The sequence below is a fragment of the Podarcis bocagei genome (assembly GCF_964188305.1).
Source record: "Podarcis bocagei genome assembly, chromosome: 12".
NCBI lineage: Eukaryota > Metazoa > Chordata > Lepidosauria > Squamata > Lacertidae > Podarcis > Podarcis bocagei.
Genome location: NC_138137.1, coordinates 49,384,868 through 49,399,714, shown reverse-complemented (window position 1 = coordinate 49,399,714; position 14,847 = coordinate 49,384,868). Strand labels below are relative to the sequence as shown.

Sequence of the window (14,847 nt, the reverse complement as noted above, 5' to 3'; positions counted from 1 at the left end):
AAACACCAAGTTGCAGTGTCCTATTTCATAAAGTAATCCTGTAAATCTACCTTTACATGTATGAAAGCCCACCTCAAAGAAAGTTAATTGAAAATGGAATTTTGTTAGCCCAGTATTCCTCATTATTTCTGAGCAGCAAAGAGAAATTATGCTCAGTGATTAATCACACCATTTGAAGGAACAAATGTGTTTCTGTAATGACTATTTTTCAAGTTCTGCAAGCCCTGATTTAAAAAAAAAAATGGGTAGTTATTTTTAAATGCAAATATTTATGTAAGTTTTTTGCTGTTACTTTATGAGTCATAGTTTGCTTCTTGTAATAAACTTGTAATCAACTGATGGCAGGTAGTCCTGTTAATAAATAGCTGCTTTCCAGACTGGTATTCAAGATGGGTGTTAAAGATTTCTGCCTTTTTATGTTTGTAGTCCAGCTTTGGCCATTGTGTATTAAAGCCTAGGTGCACACTCTCTGTTTTATGTCCACAGTACTTGCAGTAATTGGTCTTTGGTTCAACTAGCCTGGTTCTAAACATGTTAACTAAGCAGCCATTGGTTACCTGACTTTGATGGGTTGTCAGTGTCCTCTGAGAACTTGAAATTAGCAAAGGAAAAGGTTGAAACAGTAGCACTATGCATCCTCCAAAGACATAGGACTTGCTGCTAATGCAAGCAATATTGTGTCTGCTACTTACAATACATTCATACCTCATGTCACATCCATTTCAGGTTGTGTGTTACCGTCTTGGGCCCCTTGGCAACCCAGAAGTACCGGAATGGGTTACTTCTGGGTTTCGCCACATGCACAGAAGCTTTAATCGCGCTTCACGCATGTGTAGAAGCGCCAAATCGCACTGTGAGTTGCAGGCTTTTCACATTACGGATGGGCCTCCGGAACAGAACCCGTCTGTAACACGAGGTACCACTGTATAGTAATAACTAGCTTTCTGAAGTAAGTAGCTTTCTGAATCAGGACTATTCTTACAAGATGGATAGCTCGGATTTCAAAACTAGCAGAATTCTTCAGTAGCTGTCTTTCAAGTTTTCCACAGAAAGATGGAGAACTGGTATCTAGAATAATTTGAGTGGTGGAGGATTAATTATACAGCTAATTGTTCTGTAGTATAGGGCAGAGCTTTCCAAATGTTTCATGTTGGTAACACATTTTTAGACCAGCATCATTTCACCACGTGGTAATTCAGTTTTACTAGCAAACCAGAGGTTAAACTAACTCCTTTCCAGCCCCAGGAGGAGCATGGGGAGTGTTTCTGCGACACACTTACACACTGCAACTGACACATTAAAGTGTCGCGACACACAATTTGGAAAGCTCTGGTGTAGGGGTTCCACCAAAATTGAACCTCCACTATGGCGTATCTGTGTTTCTCCAGTTTGGGGAAATGTGAGGTTTCTTAAGTCTGTTTCTTTATAAAGAAGAGGGGTTAGTATTTAGATCCAGCCTACTCTAAATACAGCCATTAACAGATTGGGATGCACTTGGATTATGTCCACAAAAATTTACAGCCACTTTTTGATTTGGTACCACAGAATCAGGGCTATTCTCCTAACAGCTAGATAAACCCACTGAATTCAGGTTCATTGAAGGAAACCACCAACTGTCCATCTTTGGGGAGAACTGTATGTTTATTCTTTTCAAGAACAGCAGATAAAATGATACCTTTGGGCCTCGTTTGTTTTATATTCATTAATTTTACTGTTTTTTATATAATATATTTAAACAGCCTCTGCAAGTTGGGGGTAGGGTAGTGTGAATCTACCCTGATTCTCTCTGAAACAGCTGTCCCCTTCCCATTCCAGAAGCTTGATTGACTGCATAAGTATTTCAAATGATGAGAATCCAAGTCTGGGCAAAGCTCATAAAATGTACAATTCCTTAGACCCGCATCCAAAGGCTTCTAAATTGCCTCTTTGCAAGTACCCCGTGCAACACAACAGGTCACCAACATTCAGGACAACTTCAGGAACACCCTTTAAACTTAGCATGAGAAGCTGTTGAGTGTGTATGTGCAAGAAACCTGGGTATGTGTAAACATGCTTTTGTTGGGACTCTGGTCTTCAGTTTCAGCATCAGATTTTTAGAGACTACCAGTGCCTTTGACATATCTATCCCTGCTTTATATGATAATTCCTGCCAAAGGCCTCTATCAATTGCCTATTTTTGCTGCATGTTAGGACTGCCAGGGGTAGGCCAGAGGAATAAGGGATGGGATTTCTCAATTAACTAGCAAATGGTGAGATTCCAGCCATGATGTTCTTATGTTTGCAGCAGCCTGATTCCACCTTGTAGAGAAGGGAAATAACTCAAAGCTCTGATGTTCTTTTTAAAAGGCAAGCAATATAAAGTGGTTTTCTTCTTGTCTTCCATAGAGTTTACAGATGCTTCCTCAACAGCGGAAGGCCATAGCAAAATTTAAAGAGCCCTCTGATGCGTTGAAATTTCAACAGAAGTTTCACAGGTAAATATTAATTCTAATTTTGCCATATCTAAAATATCCTAGACGCATTCTACTCAAACCACTATACAAGAGCCTTTTGTCTTCTTAAAGAGATGAGAATTGTTTCACTTAAGCCATTGGGAACTTCCAATAGTCTGTTGTGAGACACGGGATACTGAATTAGGTAGGCCTTTAGTCTGATCCAGTAGGGCTGTTCTAATGTTACACTTATGATCACAAACAAATATTTAATCCCCTGTTTCTTCTCCTCTTTGTGGGCCTTCCACACAGCTAAACCAGTTTCCCATGATGTCATGGCCTGGAAACCTATAGTGCAAGCAGCACTTAAACCACAGTTTCCCTGTTTGGATGTCAGAGGAAACTTGATTAACAAGCCCTGAAGTCAGGCGCCTAAATGGGGGGCAAGGAGGGAGGACTTGGCTTGCATGTCATTCAGTAAACCATGGATTATTAGACTGACATGGTGATGTCTGAAACACTTCTTGGACTTGTGATAAAAATGTGCAGAAAGTAAGGTTCCTGAGTTTCACTTAATGGTATAAGCTATTGTGCTCTTTGTAGAAAACCAGTTCCTTGACCATTGTCTGTTGACCTTCTTCTTAGGCATATGATAGATTTGTCCCACATCAACGTGGCACTGATAGTGGAGTGACCTGCTGAGCGCAACTGGTCTGTTCTTCTACATGTAGCTTCCTTTGAAGGAAGTCGCAAGACAGGATCTCTTGGCGATCTCCAATGCCAGCTTTGCAGTGCCCCCCTGAAACTTCAGACTACTCTGTGACACTACAAACAGCAGCAGCTTTGTTGCTGTGGAAGCTAGAGTTAACAAGGATCCAGAAACGGAGAGTTTTGTATTGGCTTTCTTTTACCGTGTTGACACATGGAGCTATAGGTCTTGTGTCCTTGTGCACAAATGTGCATACACAGGTGTTTTTTTGAGAAATGTACTATATGATCACAGTGACTCAGATTGAAAGAACACTAACTTTGAATTTTTTTATGCTTCTTCATAGCAAAGAATATTTGATAATGGTTGCTCTTATCTTCCATGTGGGGTGTTGGAATGAGATGGTGTCCATACCTATCTGGATTTTTTTTTTTTAGCTAAGTAGATAGAATAAAACATGGGCTGTGTAATTTGTTGGTATTTTTCCAAGAGTTCATTCTTGAAAGCTCTTAATCCCAGTGAGGTGAAGCCAACAATATGGAGTACTGTGCATGTTCTCAACCTTTTTCCCTTTCCAACATCACCTTGTAGGAATAACCTTCCCCTTTTCTTCTCCTGGCTTAACAAGTCTCTCCTTCCCAGAGTATCTGAAAGGCAGGACTATTAGCATTCTTTTATTATATCTTAAATTGCCTTCAAAGGTGATTGCAGGATGTCAGGGTGGGGGTGGGAACCTGTACATGTTTACATTCAATATAACACTAGTAGTAGTATTCAACGAAACAAGATTCATTCCTGGCAGGCTGTTCTGAATGGTACCATTATTTTGATTAGCATCTTTCCTTGAGGTTTTCTTGGTATAATAATTTTCAGCAAAGACTGCATAATGGCAGAGGCTGTTGAATTGAACAAGTTGAACTTACAAAGACTTTTTATTCCATGGGATGCCAGGATGGTCTAAAAATTATGTGCAGACTTCAAGGAAACTGTGTTTTATGTAAGAAGTAAAGCTTTTTTCATTGTATCCTGCTTGTTTCTTCCAAAGGAAGGGATCTTTTTGTTACCAAAAGCTCCTTTGTACCCCAATGTCTTTTGGGGAGAGAGAGAGCTTCCTCTAGAAATATTTTTCATATATATATTAGGCAACTGCCAGAATGGCAAAATTACAGATAATAATCTGTAATTAGAAAGCAACTACAAGCATTTTGTGTGTGTGCGTCCGTGCGTGCGTGCTTGTTGGCTAGAATAAAAACGTTAGAGCAGGAGAAAGAATTACCATTAAAAAATACTATTTAAGGCTTGCATTTTAAGTGAAATTATGAACTGGTTTGTTTTTTAAAAAAACCCAAACTCTATATAGAGGTAGGATTTTAAAAACTGAATTCTGAATTAAGATGAAGCAGTTGAGCTATAAATATTGTCATGTCGTTTAATGGCAAAATTGCTTTCTTTCCCCTCTGGAAATATTGCAGGAGTAGCTTTATTAGGGTGATGTGGTAGTAAAAGTTGGATCATTTTAATTGTGTTTTTAATGACTAGCTAGTAAGCACCCTCCTGCTCCTTCTGAAGTGCTCCAGAGAGCCATGCTGTGGGGGTGAGTTTTGTTTTCCTTTGCTGTCTTATGCCTTTCATTTTTGCTTCTTAGTCTTAGTTCGCGATGGATGGCTTAGTTTCCCTCAGCTCAAGAGCGCTTCAAAGGTTTACAGGCATCAAGCATTGTTCATAACCGAACGGACTGTACTCACCTCCCAAGTCAGTGCTGGTCCTCGTGCAGATGCTAAGCCTGCCTTTTAGGGATGATTTAAAAATTATTCACAAAGCTTGGATCTTCATCCCACTGTGCAGCTACAGCTTCTCAGTAACAAATAATAGACTTGGCAAAAAAAACAACAACGGATTGGTCAAGGTGGTGGTTGAACTGCCTGGGATGTGGGCAACTTTAATGAGCTGAGCTCCATAGTGAGCAAGACTTCGTTGGTTTGGCTTTGTAAATGTGCGGATTTCATGGTGCCTAAGCTTCCAGTTCAGATCTGCTGGTGTCAACGGGACTTGTGCTTAAGGAAATTGTGAGGTTTTGTTGTTCAAGTGTTTACAGGTTTCAAACCTCTCTGTCCATAGGCTGTGGTATGGCATTTAATGTGGTTTGTGCTTTGGTCTGAGTAAAGTGTAGACACGTTTGTCTGACATCATCTGTTACAGGCTATAGTGAATGCAGTGTGCGTGTGTGTGCACACACACAGCATTTCCACGCAGGAACATTCCTGTTTGGTTATAGAAAGAGGGAGAAGCGTACAGTTCTTTCCCCTAGCAGCGGAGAACCTGTGATCTGGGTGGCAGGCACCCAGCCTCTGGGCTGAATTATCATTAAGATAGTGTAATAATATATCTTGATTGATTAATGCTCACTTGGAACCAGATATGTTGGCAGGATCACAGGGTGGCTTTTCTTTCTTTTTCCCCCCTTTCCTTTTCCGTTTTTTGACGTGCTGTCCACAAAAGCAAAATCACAGTTAAGAACAGGAGGCCCTGTCCTTTGTACAATGTTTCCCCAGTTTAATTTTTGTAGAAGATCTGTTGCAACCATTATCTTGTTCTTTCTGTATCATGCATTTGAAATAAGATGTGAAATGCAAGAATTGCATTTAATGTATTATGTAAATAAGGGACTTTTAAACAAAATGTAAATGAAGCTCTTCCTGCACTTGCAAATTCAGCCACATCAAAGCTTATTTGGTGGGGAAGGGGGTGTTGTTGTCTTATCGAAGTTGAGTGGAAGAAGTTCCATAAATGTTGTTTTTTTGGTGTAACTCTTCAACTTTTTTTTTTATAAAGATGCTAGTAAGTCAATACATATATCCTGACCTGTGTATTATTTGTCCATAAACTTTCAGAAACCTGGAATGGATATTTAGCCAGTGAATACTATCAGTGGAATACTTTTTCCCCTCGTTTTTTTTTCTTTTCACTTAAATTTGCAACATTTCCTAGTATACCTCAGTTCATGTCCTTGCTTATAAAAAAGGTGCAGCCAACTTCAATGTGATACTGGAATAGAAATTATGGTTTTATAGCAATGAACAATACGGTAAATAAGCTAAATGTGAAATACAGTATCTGTCGTTTTTACAGGGGTTTGTGTGTTTTTAATTTGGGCAAGGGAGCTTTTTAGGTTTGGTAACCTTAATTTATGAAATATATTTACCTGCTGGATAATAGTGTTTCTATCAAGACTGTGAAATGGAGGTGGTTTACTTCATTCTCATGATGCAGACAAGTCATGGGAACTTGACCAATCCTCCCTGTATCAGTATTGTGTTTTAACACTCCTTCAAACTATCAAAAGAGTTTTTGTTATAATGTTGAGCATAAAGGAGAGATACTCAACTTAAGTGAGTTTATAAATAGCGGTTTCCCCCCCTAATGCTCGGGCTTTGAACTATAGAGGCTAAACATAAAGTTTAATTAGCTAGGGAACAATATATAAAATACATGTTGCTGCAATCTACAACCCACATCACAATAGATTTTTTGAATAGTTCTAATGTCCCACGGACCAAAAAGAAGGAGGAGGAATAACTGGCCTCTGACTTCCATTCCCTTGGTCAGGGATGAGGAATCTTTGTTTCTCCATATGTTGCTGGACTACAACTCCCATCATCCCTCACCATTAGCCATGCTGGCTGAGGCCAATGGGAGTTGGAGTCAAACAACATCTGGCAGGACCCAGGGTCCCAATCCTTGCCTGTTGGTGGTATAATACCGCAAAATATATGGCAAGTCTCAATCACTAATGAATAGAATTAGGGTGAGTCTATACGATCATTTATGTGGAGAAATATTGGCATGAGATGGCATTTCCCCTTCATTTTTTATTGGTTGTTTGTTCCTATCATGAGCCCCACATGGGGAAATCAAGAGGGAGCACATTGTTTTTAGCTGATCTTTCATGGTACCATGTGTCATTACCATGGGAACATGTACCCAAAGTGGCCAACGCTAAAGAAATGAAGAGTTAATGTCACCTTGTGGTGATACTTTTCCCGGTAAGAATTGATACTGAAAACTTGCTCTTTCTAGTTTCACCACATTTTACTTGTGGCTTTTATCCGCAACTTAATCAGCCTTGACAGCCAGTTTCCCAAAGATATAGCTTGACATTTTTAGCTGGCATCAGATGGCCGTCAGATTGACTTAGACCCATGGGGTACACTTTAGATACTAGCTCAGTACTAAATATTTTAGCTTAATTATTTTTTGCTACGCTTCCTTTCCAAATTCCACCATTATATTCTTCGTCTGGAGAACCTTGTAACTTGCCCAAGAATCTTTTTGCTAGCATGTGGAAAGGGAATGAAATGTTCTTCCTTAACCGTCGCCTTTCCTGGATAGGCTCATAGTCCCATGGATGTTATACAGGCGTCTCCCCACTTAACGCAGGGGTTACGTCCCCGGGTACTGTGTGTATATGTGAAATTGTGTACGGGGGTGGGACATCTCCTATGAAGCCTGTAAACATCCTCTGGAAACCCTTGGGGGAAAAAACCCTTACAAAACCAGCAGCACATAACGAAAACTCTGCCAAAGATCCATCAAACTCTCCCACAGTTGCTCCCTCCTTTCTCAAATTCCAACTCCCCATAGGCCTCAAAGATCAGGGCAAAGGCTCCTGGAATAGCTAACTGTTTCCCCCACTCTTTGTGCGCCATTTTTGCAGTTTCCCCAATCTTTTGGGGCCGCTTTTGTGCCTTTTTCCAGTTTTAATCAGTTTAGTTTTTTATTTCCCAGTGTTGTGCATATACCCAGTCGCGCATGAGTCCGACGTGCATAAGTGGGGAGACGCCCGTATTGCGCTGTTCCATTGGCCTTCCATTACATGAGCGCTTACGCAAAGCCTTTAGGTTACTGGCCTCTCATACCTCACTGATGGACAACCCTTTCTTGTGTCTTTCTTTGATCACTTGCTTACATAACCTGTCTTACTGTCTTCTTAGCTTTATTTTGCAGCAGCAATTTTGGACAAAATGAAGATTTCCTTAAGAGACAACCAAGGGTTACAATTAGGTTTTAAGCCATAGGGTACCTCTAGACTCCTGACTTGCTGAGGGCTTACCTGTGGAATGTTGCGTTAGCACTGCTCTTTATATATCAGGATGAATTTATAATCCCAATAACTATAAAAGGATTATTGCAGTAGTATTAAATCCTAAGGATTTTCCGTAAGGTTTTTTTTGATAACCTATTTAAACTTTTTTTAAAAAACGAGCTCGTTTAGCTACCTATATAAGCCTGGAGGGCTTATTTACATACCACTGATTCACATTGAATCTCATGTATACCAGCTTCTGGTATTTATACTTCTGTCTGGGGAGAATTTCTCTTGGGGTGGGGGATATTCAGCGGGTTTATTCCATGCTCACCTTTGGGAGAAGTGTCACTTTTCACATTACATGAAAGTTTTGTGTAGAAGGTCAACTTTCTAAAGAAATAACAATAATAATGAATTGCCTCTATTCCTCATTGGGTTGGATGTAGATCCGATAAAAAGAAGGCAACCTGTGAACACTTGCTGATTTTTCAGAAGGTCATTGTTAGAGGTTATTAGCACATGCTGACAAACTGGGAAGCTAAATCCATGAAGCCCAATTAAATGGAGCATCTAGTAGGGTATTTTTTTTTTTAATGAGTTAAAGTAGGAATGTTATCTGTTCATTCGGTGAGGATCATTGTTAACTCTCAAACTGTATCATATTTATCTGTTAACTCTTAAATTGTATCAGATTTATCTGATTATTTGTGCATCTTAACTCTGGTGTAGCATTTTTTCTTTCTCTGATTTCTGCGTAACTACAATTAAATACAACTTTTATTTTCAATAACCGGATTACTTTCTTCACAGGTATAGGACACTGGGGAGCTGATTCCTGTCTGCCCCCTGAGCTTGACCTGGAAATAAATATATTTCTTTTTACTGATACATATGGTGCATTAAACACTTTTCATTCACAGCAAACCTTTGGGCTAATGCATCTTACGCTGTCTAAGCTTTTTTAAAAAACACTATAATAGCTTAGATTTTGGTCCATGCCTGCATTTACTTTTTATACTGTAGCACTTTTCAATTCCAGTTCACAAAATGCTTTATAGTTCTTAACTCATTGACCCTCAATAATAATACCCCGACCAATAAAGCGGCCTTTGTGAGGCTATTTCCACAGAGGTGGTAGTGTTAATCTGCTGTAGAAAGTAACAAAGAGGCTTGTAGCACCTTAAATATAACGTTTGGAAATATTAGACATGTGCCCAGGGCCTTCTAGTTAGCTAAACCTCATAAGGGGGTGTCATCTCTAATGAAACTGAGCTGTAGAAAATGTAACTTGAAAAAAGAGACATTGCACATACCTCTGTAAACCAAGAAATCTTTAAAAAAAAATGTTAAACTACAGAAAAATAAAAAGGGGGTGTCATCCTTTTGGGCATGACTTTCCACTGCCCAACACAGATTTACAGTGGTGCCCCGCAAGACGAATGCCTCGCAAGACGGAAAACTCGCTAGACGAAAGGGTTTTCCGTTTTGGAGGTGCTTCACAAAACGAATCTCCTATGGGCTTGCTTCGCAAGACGACAATGTCTTGCGAGTTCCTGCGGGGTTTTTTTCCTCCCCCCCCCTTTTTCTAAGCCGCTAAGCCGCTTATCAGCTGATCCGAAAAGCCGCTAATAGCGCTAATCTGCTAATCCGTCAATGGGCTTGCTTCGCAAGATGAAAAAACCGCTAGACGAAGAGAATCACAGAACGGATTCTTTTCGTCTTGCGAGGCACCACTGTACTACATTCCCATATAGCTATTTAAGAAGAGAACTTCATCCCTCTTGGCCGTCATCTAGTTCCAGTGCTCTTCTTCCTATTTAGGAGGCCCGTACAACCCAATAAGTTGAACACATTAGTTTTCCTCCTCCTGGACCATTGCAGATCTAAGAAACCTATTTAAGTTCTTGGAACACCTGTGAGAGAGCAGGGTGTGGAGTGATTCGGGAAGGTGTCACTGTAACTCTGCTGACATACAGAAGGACCCCTGCCAGTTGCTATGACCATCATATAGCCAGATCATTCAGCTCAAGACAAAGGATCTTCTATGTCTCATGCTGAAGTATTGTGGTGCCTGTTGGTTGCTCTCCTCTACCAAATGGTATTCCTGCTTCCGACTCCTTCACTGTGAGGCCTGGGAGGATCTTGCATGGAAGCAAATGCCGTGGCTAAGGCAACATGGTAGCCTTGCCAATGGGCAATGCCTTGCAAGGAAAACGGGAGGCATTCCACACCCAGCTTGCAACATATGGAACAAATAGAGCTCCACCCTTGAGTCTTTCAACAAATTGGAGAAGGGCCAGCAGTGTTTGCTCTCTGCTTAGGGCACCGCTGGGGAACCGTTGGCCCCCAGTTCTTGGACTCCAGCTCCCATCAGCCCCAGCTGGACACTGGTCAGGGTTGACGGGAGCTGTAGTGCAGCAACATATGCAAGACCCACAGGTTCTCCGCTCTGGAGGATCCCAATCTCTGGGCCTTCTCCTGTCATGGAAGTGAACCTCCTTGAAACCTAAGAGTCCTCTTGGCTTCAGGAACCCCAGGCGCAAGACTCTCAAGCCCCTCCAGCCATTGCTGAGCCACTATTTTGGAATCCGTTGGGCCATTTCACTAACAAGGCACTTTGTATCAATATTTTAGATGGGAAGGAGGCGTTTCCACATCCCTTTGAATAATAATAATAATAATAATAATAATAATAATAATAATAATAATAATAATTTATTATTATTATTATTATTATTATTATTATTATTATTATTATTATTATTATTATTATTAATTTATTTATTTATACCCCACCCATTTGGCTGGGTTTCCCCAGCCACTCTGGGCGGCTCCCAATAGAATATTAAAAACATGATAAAACATCAAACATTAAAAACTTCCCTAAACAGGGTTGCCTTCAGATGGCTTCTAAAAGTCAGATAGTTGTTTATTTCCTTGACATCTGATGGGAGGGCGTTCCACAGGGCACCACTACCAATACTAAAATATCATTTTAATGTTTGCAGGTGCTTTAGCTGCTTCCGAGGTGCAACTAATCTTTTTCTTTACAGGTTTCCTTCTTTTTAGGAAAAATGTGCATTGCAGAAAACGGGGGGATATAGGATTTAACCATTCCACTTATATGCATTCCTTACCCATACAGGAGAGTGGTACCTTTGGCAGGCCTGGGAGAACGAAGTGCTATTAACCTTTTCCTCCCCTTCTTCCTTTTTGCAGGCTCTCCTAATTCTCTCTGAATTCAGTGGTAGGAGTAGTTCTATAACATTTCTCACGTAGCAATAGTGTTTACCTTTTGAGCCATTTGTTACGATTGCTGTGGTGTGATCCTATCCTGTAACTTCGTGAAATACTGTATACAGCTTGAGCACAAGAAGCGATGCCGTTCAGACTTGTATTTCTCTGATATGGACTGTGTTTAATAGGATAAATGCAAGAGACAGCTCTGACATGATAGTGACTTCAAGGGGGGGGCTGCTTCTTGCCGCCTCATGTTCTCCTCAGAATCAACAACCCAAAATATTTTGCAGCTCATTTTGTTACATGTAATCTTGTATGCATTTTTGCTTCAAAATTCCTTCTTGCCTTGGAAGATTTCTCTGGAGGTTGTAAATGTGATATGAATGTAAAAATGCATGACTTCTCAGAAATGACCAGTGTAAAAAGAGAGAGAAAAGATTGGATTCCAGATTTCAGCTGTCCTGCAGTTAAAACGCATCCAAATGTAATTGAAATGTGCAAATAAAAGTCCTTTCATTGTACCTTGTTTTTGTGCACTGTGGTTTATTTGACGCGCAGTAAAACTTGTTTTCTCATATGAATGCAGTTTTTCATAGTTCAGTAGTATCTCGGGTTAAGAACTTAATTTGTTCTGGAGGTCCGTTCTTAACCTGAAACTGTTCTTAACCTGAGGTACCGCTTTAGCTAATGGGACCTCCCGCTGCCGCCGCGCGATTTCTGTTCTCATCCTGAAGCAAAGTTCTTAACCCGAGGTACTATTTCTGGGTTAGCTTAGCAGAGTCTGTAACCTGAAGCATCTGTAACCTGAGGTACCACTGTATTTCAGAAGCTCTGCTTGCCATAGTTCAAGGGCAGCCTATCCTATACTAACATGTCCCCACAATAACCCTGTGAGGTAGGAAAACCCTTGACTAAATGAGGTGAATATGACTTTGCTGTTGTGAGAGAGAAATGAGGCAAGATGGACATCTAGCCAAATCAACCCCTCCATCATTTTAGCATCACCACTGCCCCCAAGTGAATATATTTATTGTTCCCTGGTTGCCTCCAATAAACAGCCCTTTAACTGACCCCGCTTACTCCCTGTTGCAAGTCCGCCTACTTCTTCAAAGTGGCTTTGAAGAGAGGGCATCATACTCAGAATTAAGGACAGGGTGTCTCTTGAGTGCATGCTCAGCCCTGGAAACAGCTCCACTCCTGATCCCCCCCCCCCAGCGTTCCTTGTTTCTGAAGCCTAATTTAGGATGTGGTGGCTTTTGGTGGTAGGTATCGTTAGACAACTGGGAGTCAGAAACTCGTGCAGATCTACTGCAGCCCCCCCCCCCCAGTAGATCCTGATCTACCTTTTGCCCACCCCTGCCATTGGTTTGGCAATATTCTTGGTTGTGTTACCAGCGTGTCTCCGCTAGGTGGCAGCAGAACTTGGCCGTTGTAAGAAGAAAGTTTGCGAGATTTCACAGGTCCCTAAACCTTTTCGTTTGTGGCTGACTCATACTCTTAAAAGCAACTCACGCCTACAATATGTGTGAGCCATATTTGAAGTAGATATCTCTCCCAGTCTGCTTTTTTACTGCAATTGTTTTTGAGATGCTTTTATTGTTTTATCCCCTATGGGTTTGCTACCTTGGGCTCCTTTGTGAGGAAGGGTGGGATATGAATTTAATGGTGGTGATGATGATGACATGAACACCTTAAATTGTTCATTCCCCTCCCCCCCCCCAGCTAATTGATGAGCCAAAGTAAGATGCTTCTCTCCATGTTTACCACGACCACATCCCCACCAGGCATTTAAAGCACTACGATACCACTTTCACTAAGTATGGCTTCCCCCAAAGAACCTTGTGAGTTGTAGTTTAAGGGTACTGAGAACCGTGGAGTGATCCTCATTCCACACACAAAGCTAGAATTCCCAGAGCTCTGGGAACCATTATACCGCTCTAGGAACTGTACATCAGTGAAGGGAATGGGGATCTGGCAACTCTCAGCATCCTAACAAACTACAGGTGTGAGTTGGTACCCAACAAGACAGTGGCTAGGCCTGCATCTACTGTGAGCCCAAGAGAGGCCATGCTGTACCTATGCAGAAAGCAGAACCAGTGCTATGCAGTTAGAAACAGACTTGTTTCTCCATTGTGCGGATGACCTTCAGAGGAAGCAACGTCTGCCGTCCGCCCCCAATGTTGAATCACCCCCAAGAACCCCACAGGTGAGTGCAGTGCTTATCTCATGATAAAAAATCCCTAACTACACGCAGCAAATGATGGATAGTTTTGCTAGGGATGGAGTGCTCACGTTTCTCCTGCCACTACATTAATAATAGTAATAATAATAATAATAATTGATAATAATAATTTATTATTTATACCTGCCCATCTGGCTGGGTTTCCGCAGCCACTCTGGCAGCTTCCACCAAATATTAAAAACAATACAGCACCAGACATAAAAAACTTCCCTAAACAGGGCCACCTTCAGTTGTCTTTTAAAAGTAAAATAGTTGTTTATTGCCTTGACATCTGCTGGGAGGGCGTTCCACAGGGCAGGTGCCACTACCGAGAAGGCCTTCTGCCTGGTTCCCTGTAACCTCACTTCTCGCAGTGAGGGAACCTCCAGAAGGCCCTCGGAGGGCCAACTTTTCTGTGTTAGTGAGAGAAAACCCACACTCCAGCCAGTTCTTTGTAGCTATAGCTCTCCTTAATTGGGGGGAGTTTGTTCTCACAGTCCTTCATAAGCCCTTTCCTAAAGTAGCCACCGTTTACGTTAGAGAAACAGACACCTAGTAAACTGTGAAATATTACGTCCTTTCTCTTTCCTCCTGTTTGCACCCCCCCCCCCATCTTCCTGGGCCTTGCCCATGTGTCCCATTTAATCAACAACATCTTGGACGAGAAATCAGTTCCTCTCCGGGAGAGGGGCTGCGGCTGCATCATGTCTCATCAGCCAAACCCTCAATCACTCCGTTTCGGTCAGCGGGTGGCCGGGGACCCTCGTTTTCATTTAAGATCCGTTTTTAGAGTGTCCATCATTTTTCTGCTGCTGGCTCCCTCCCTCCCTCTCCTTCCCCCACCCCCCCCACCCCTGCACACATGGGGCCCTGGCCTCTCCTCCCCACTTTCTCCTGCGTTTCTACGATTTTTATTTCTTCGAGTTTGTGACTAAAGTGGTCACAAGCACCTGAAAATTACAGCAGCTAAAAGGCCGTTATGGTTGCAAATGAGGCTGAATGATTATATACTTGCCAGCTGCTTAAGGTGAACTGATTGGACCTAATTGTCGAGAAATAATTACCTCCTCTTGAAAAAAAAACTATTACTATTTTTTTAAAAGGCAAAATGGGCTCTCATGCTGAATGCAACTGATGAAAGGGCTTCAGAAAGGGATGG

General features: G+C 41.5%; 1 protein-coding gene across 2 annotated transcripts in view; it reads left to right on the top strand.

Annotated features, from left to right (window-relative positions):
* RBM33 (RNA binding motif protein 33) overlaps positions 1-5,990 on the top strand; it is an 88,122-nt gene extending 82,132 nt beyond the window's left edge. For both annotated transcript variants that reach the window (XM_081163495.1, XM_081163493.1), the window contains exons 18-19: positions 2,386-2,474; positions 3,078-5,990. In XM_081163495.1, the coding sequence (XP_081019621.1) occupies positions 2,386-2,474; positions 3,078-3,126 (138 nt within the window). In that variant the 3' untranslated portion in view covers positions 3,127-5,990. The remainder of the gene's footprint in view (positions 1-2,385; positions 2,475-3,077) is intronic.
* The last annotated feature ends 8,857 nt before the right edge of the window (positions 5,991-14,847 follow it).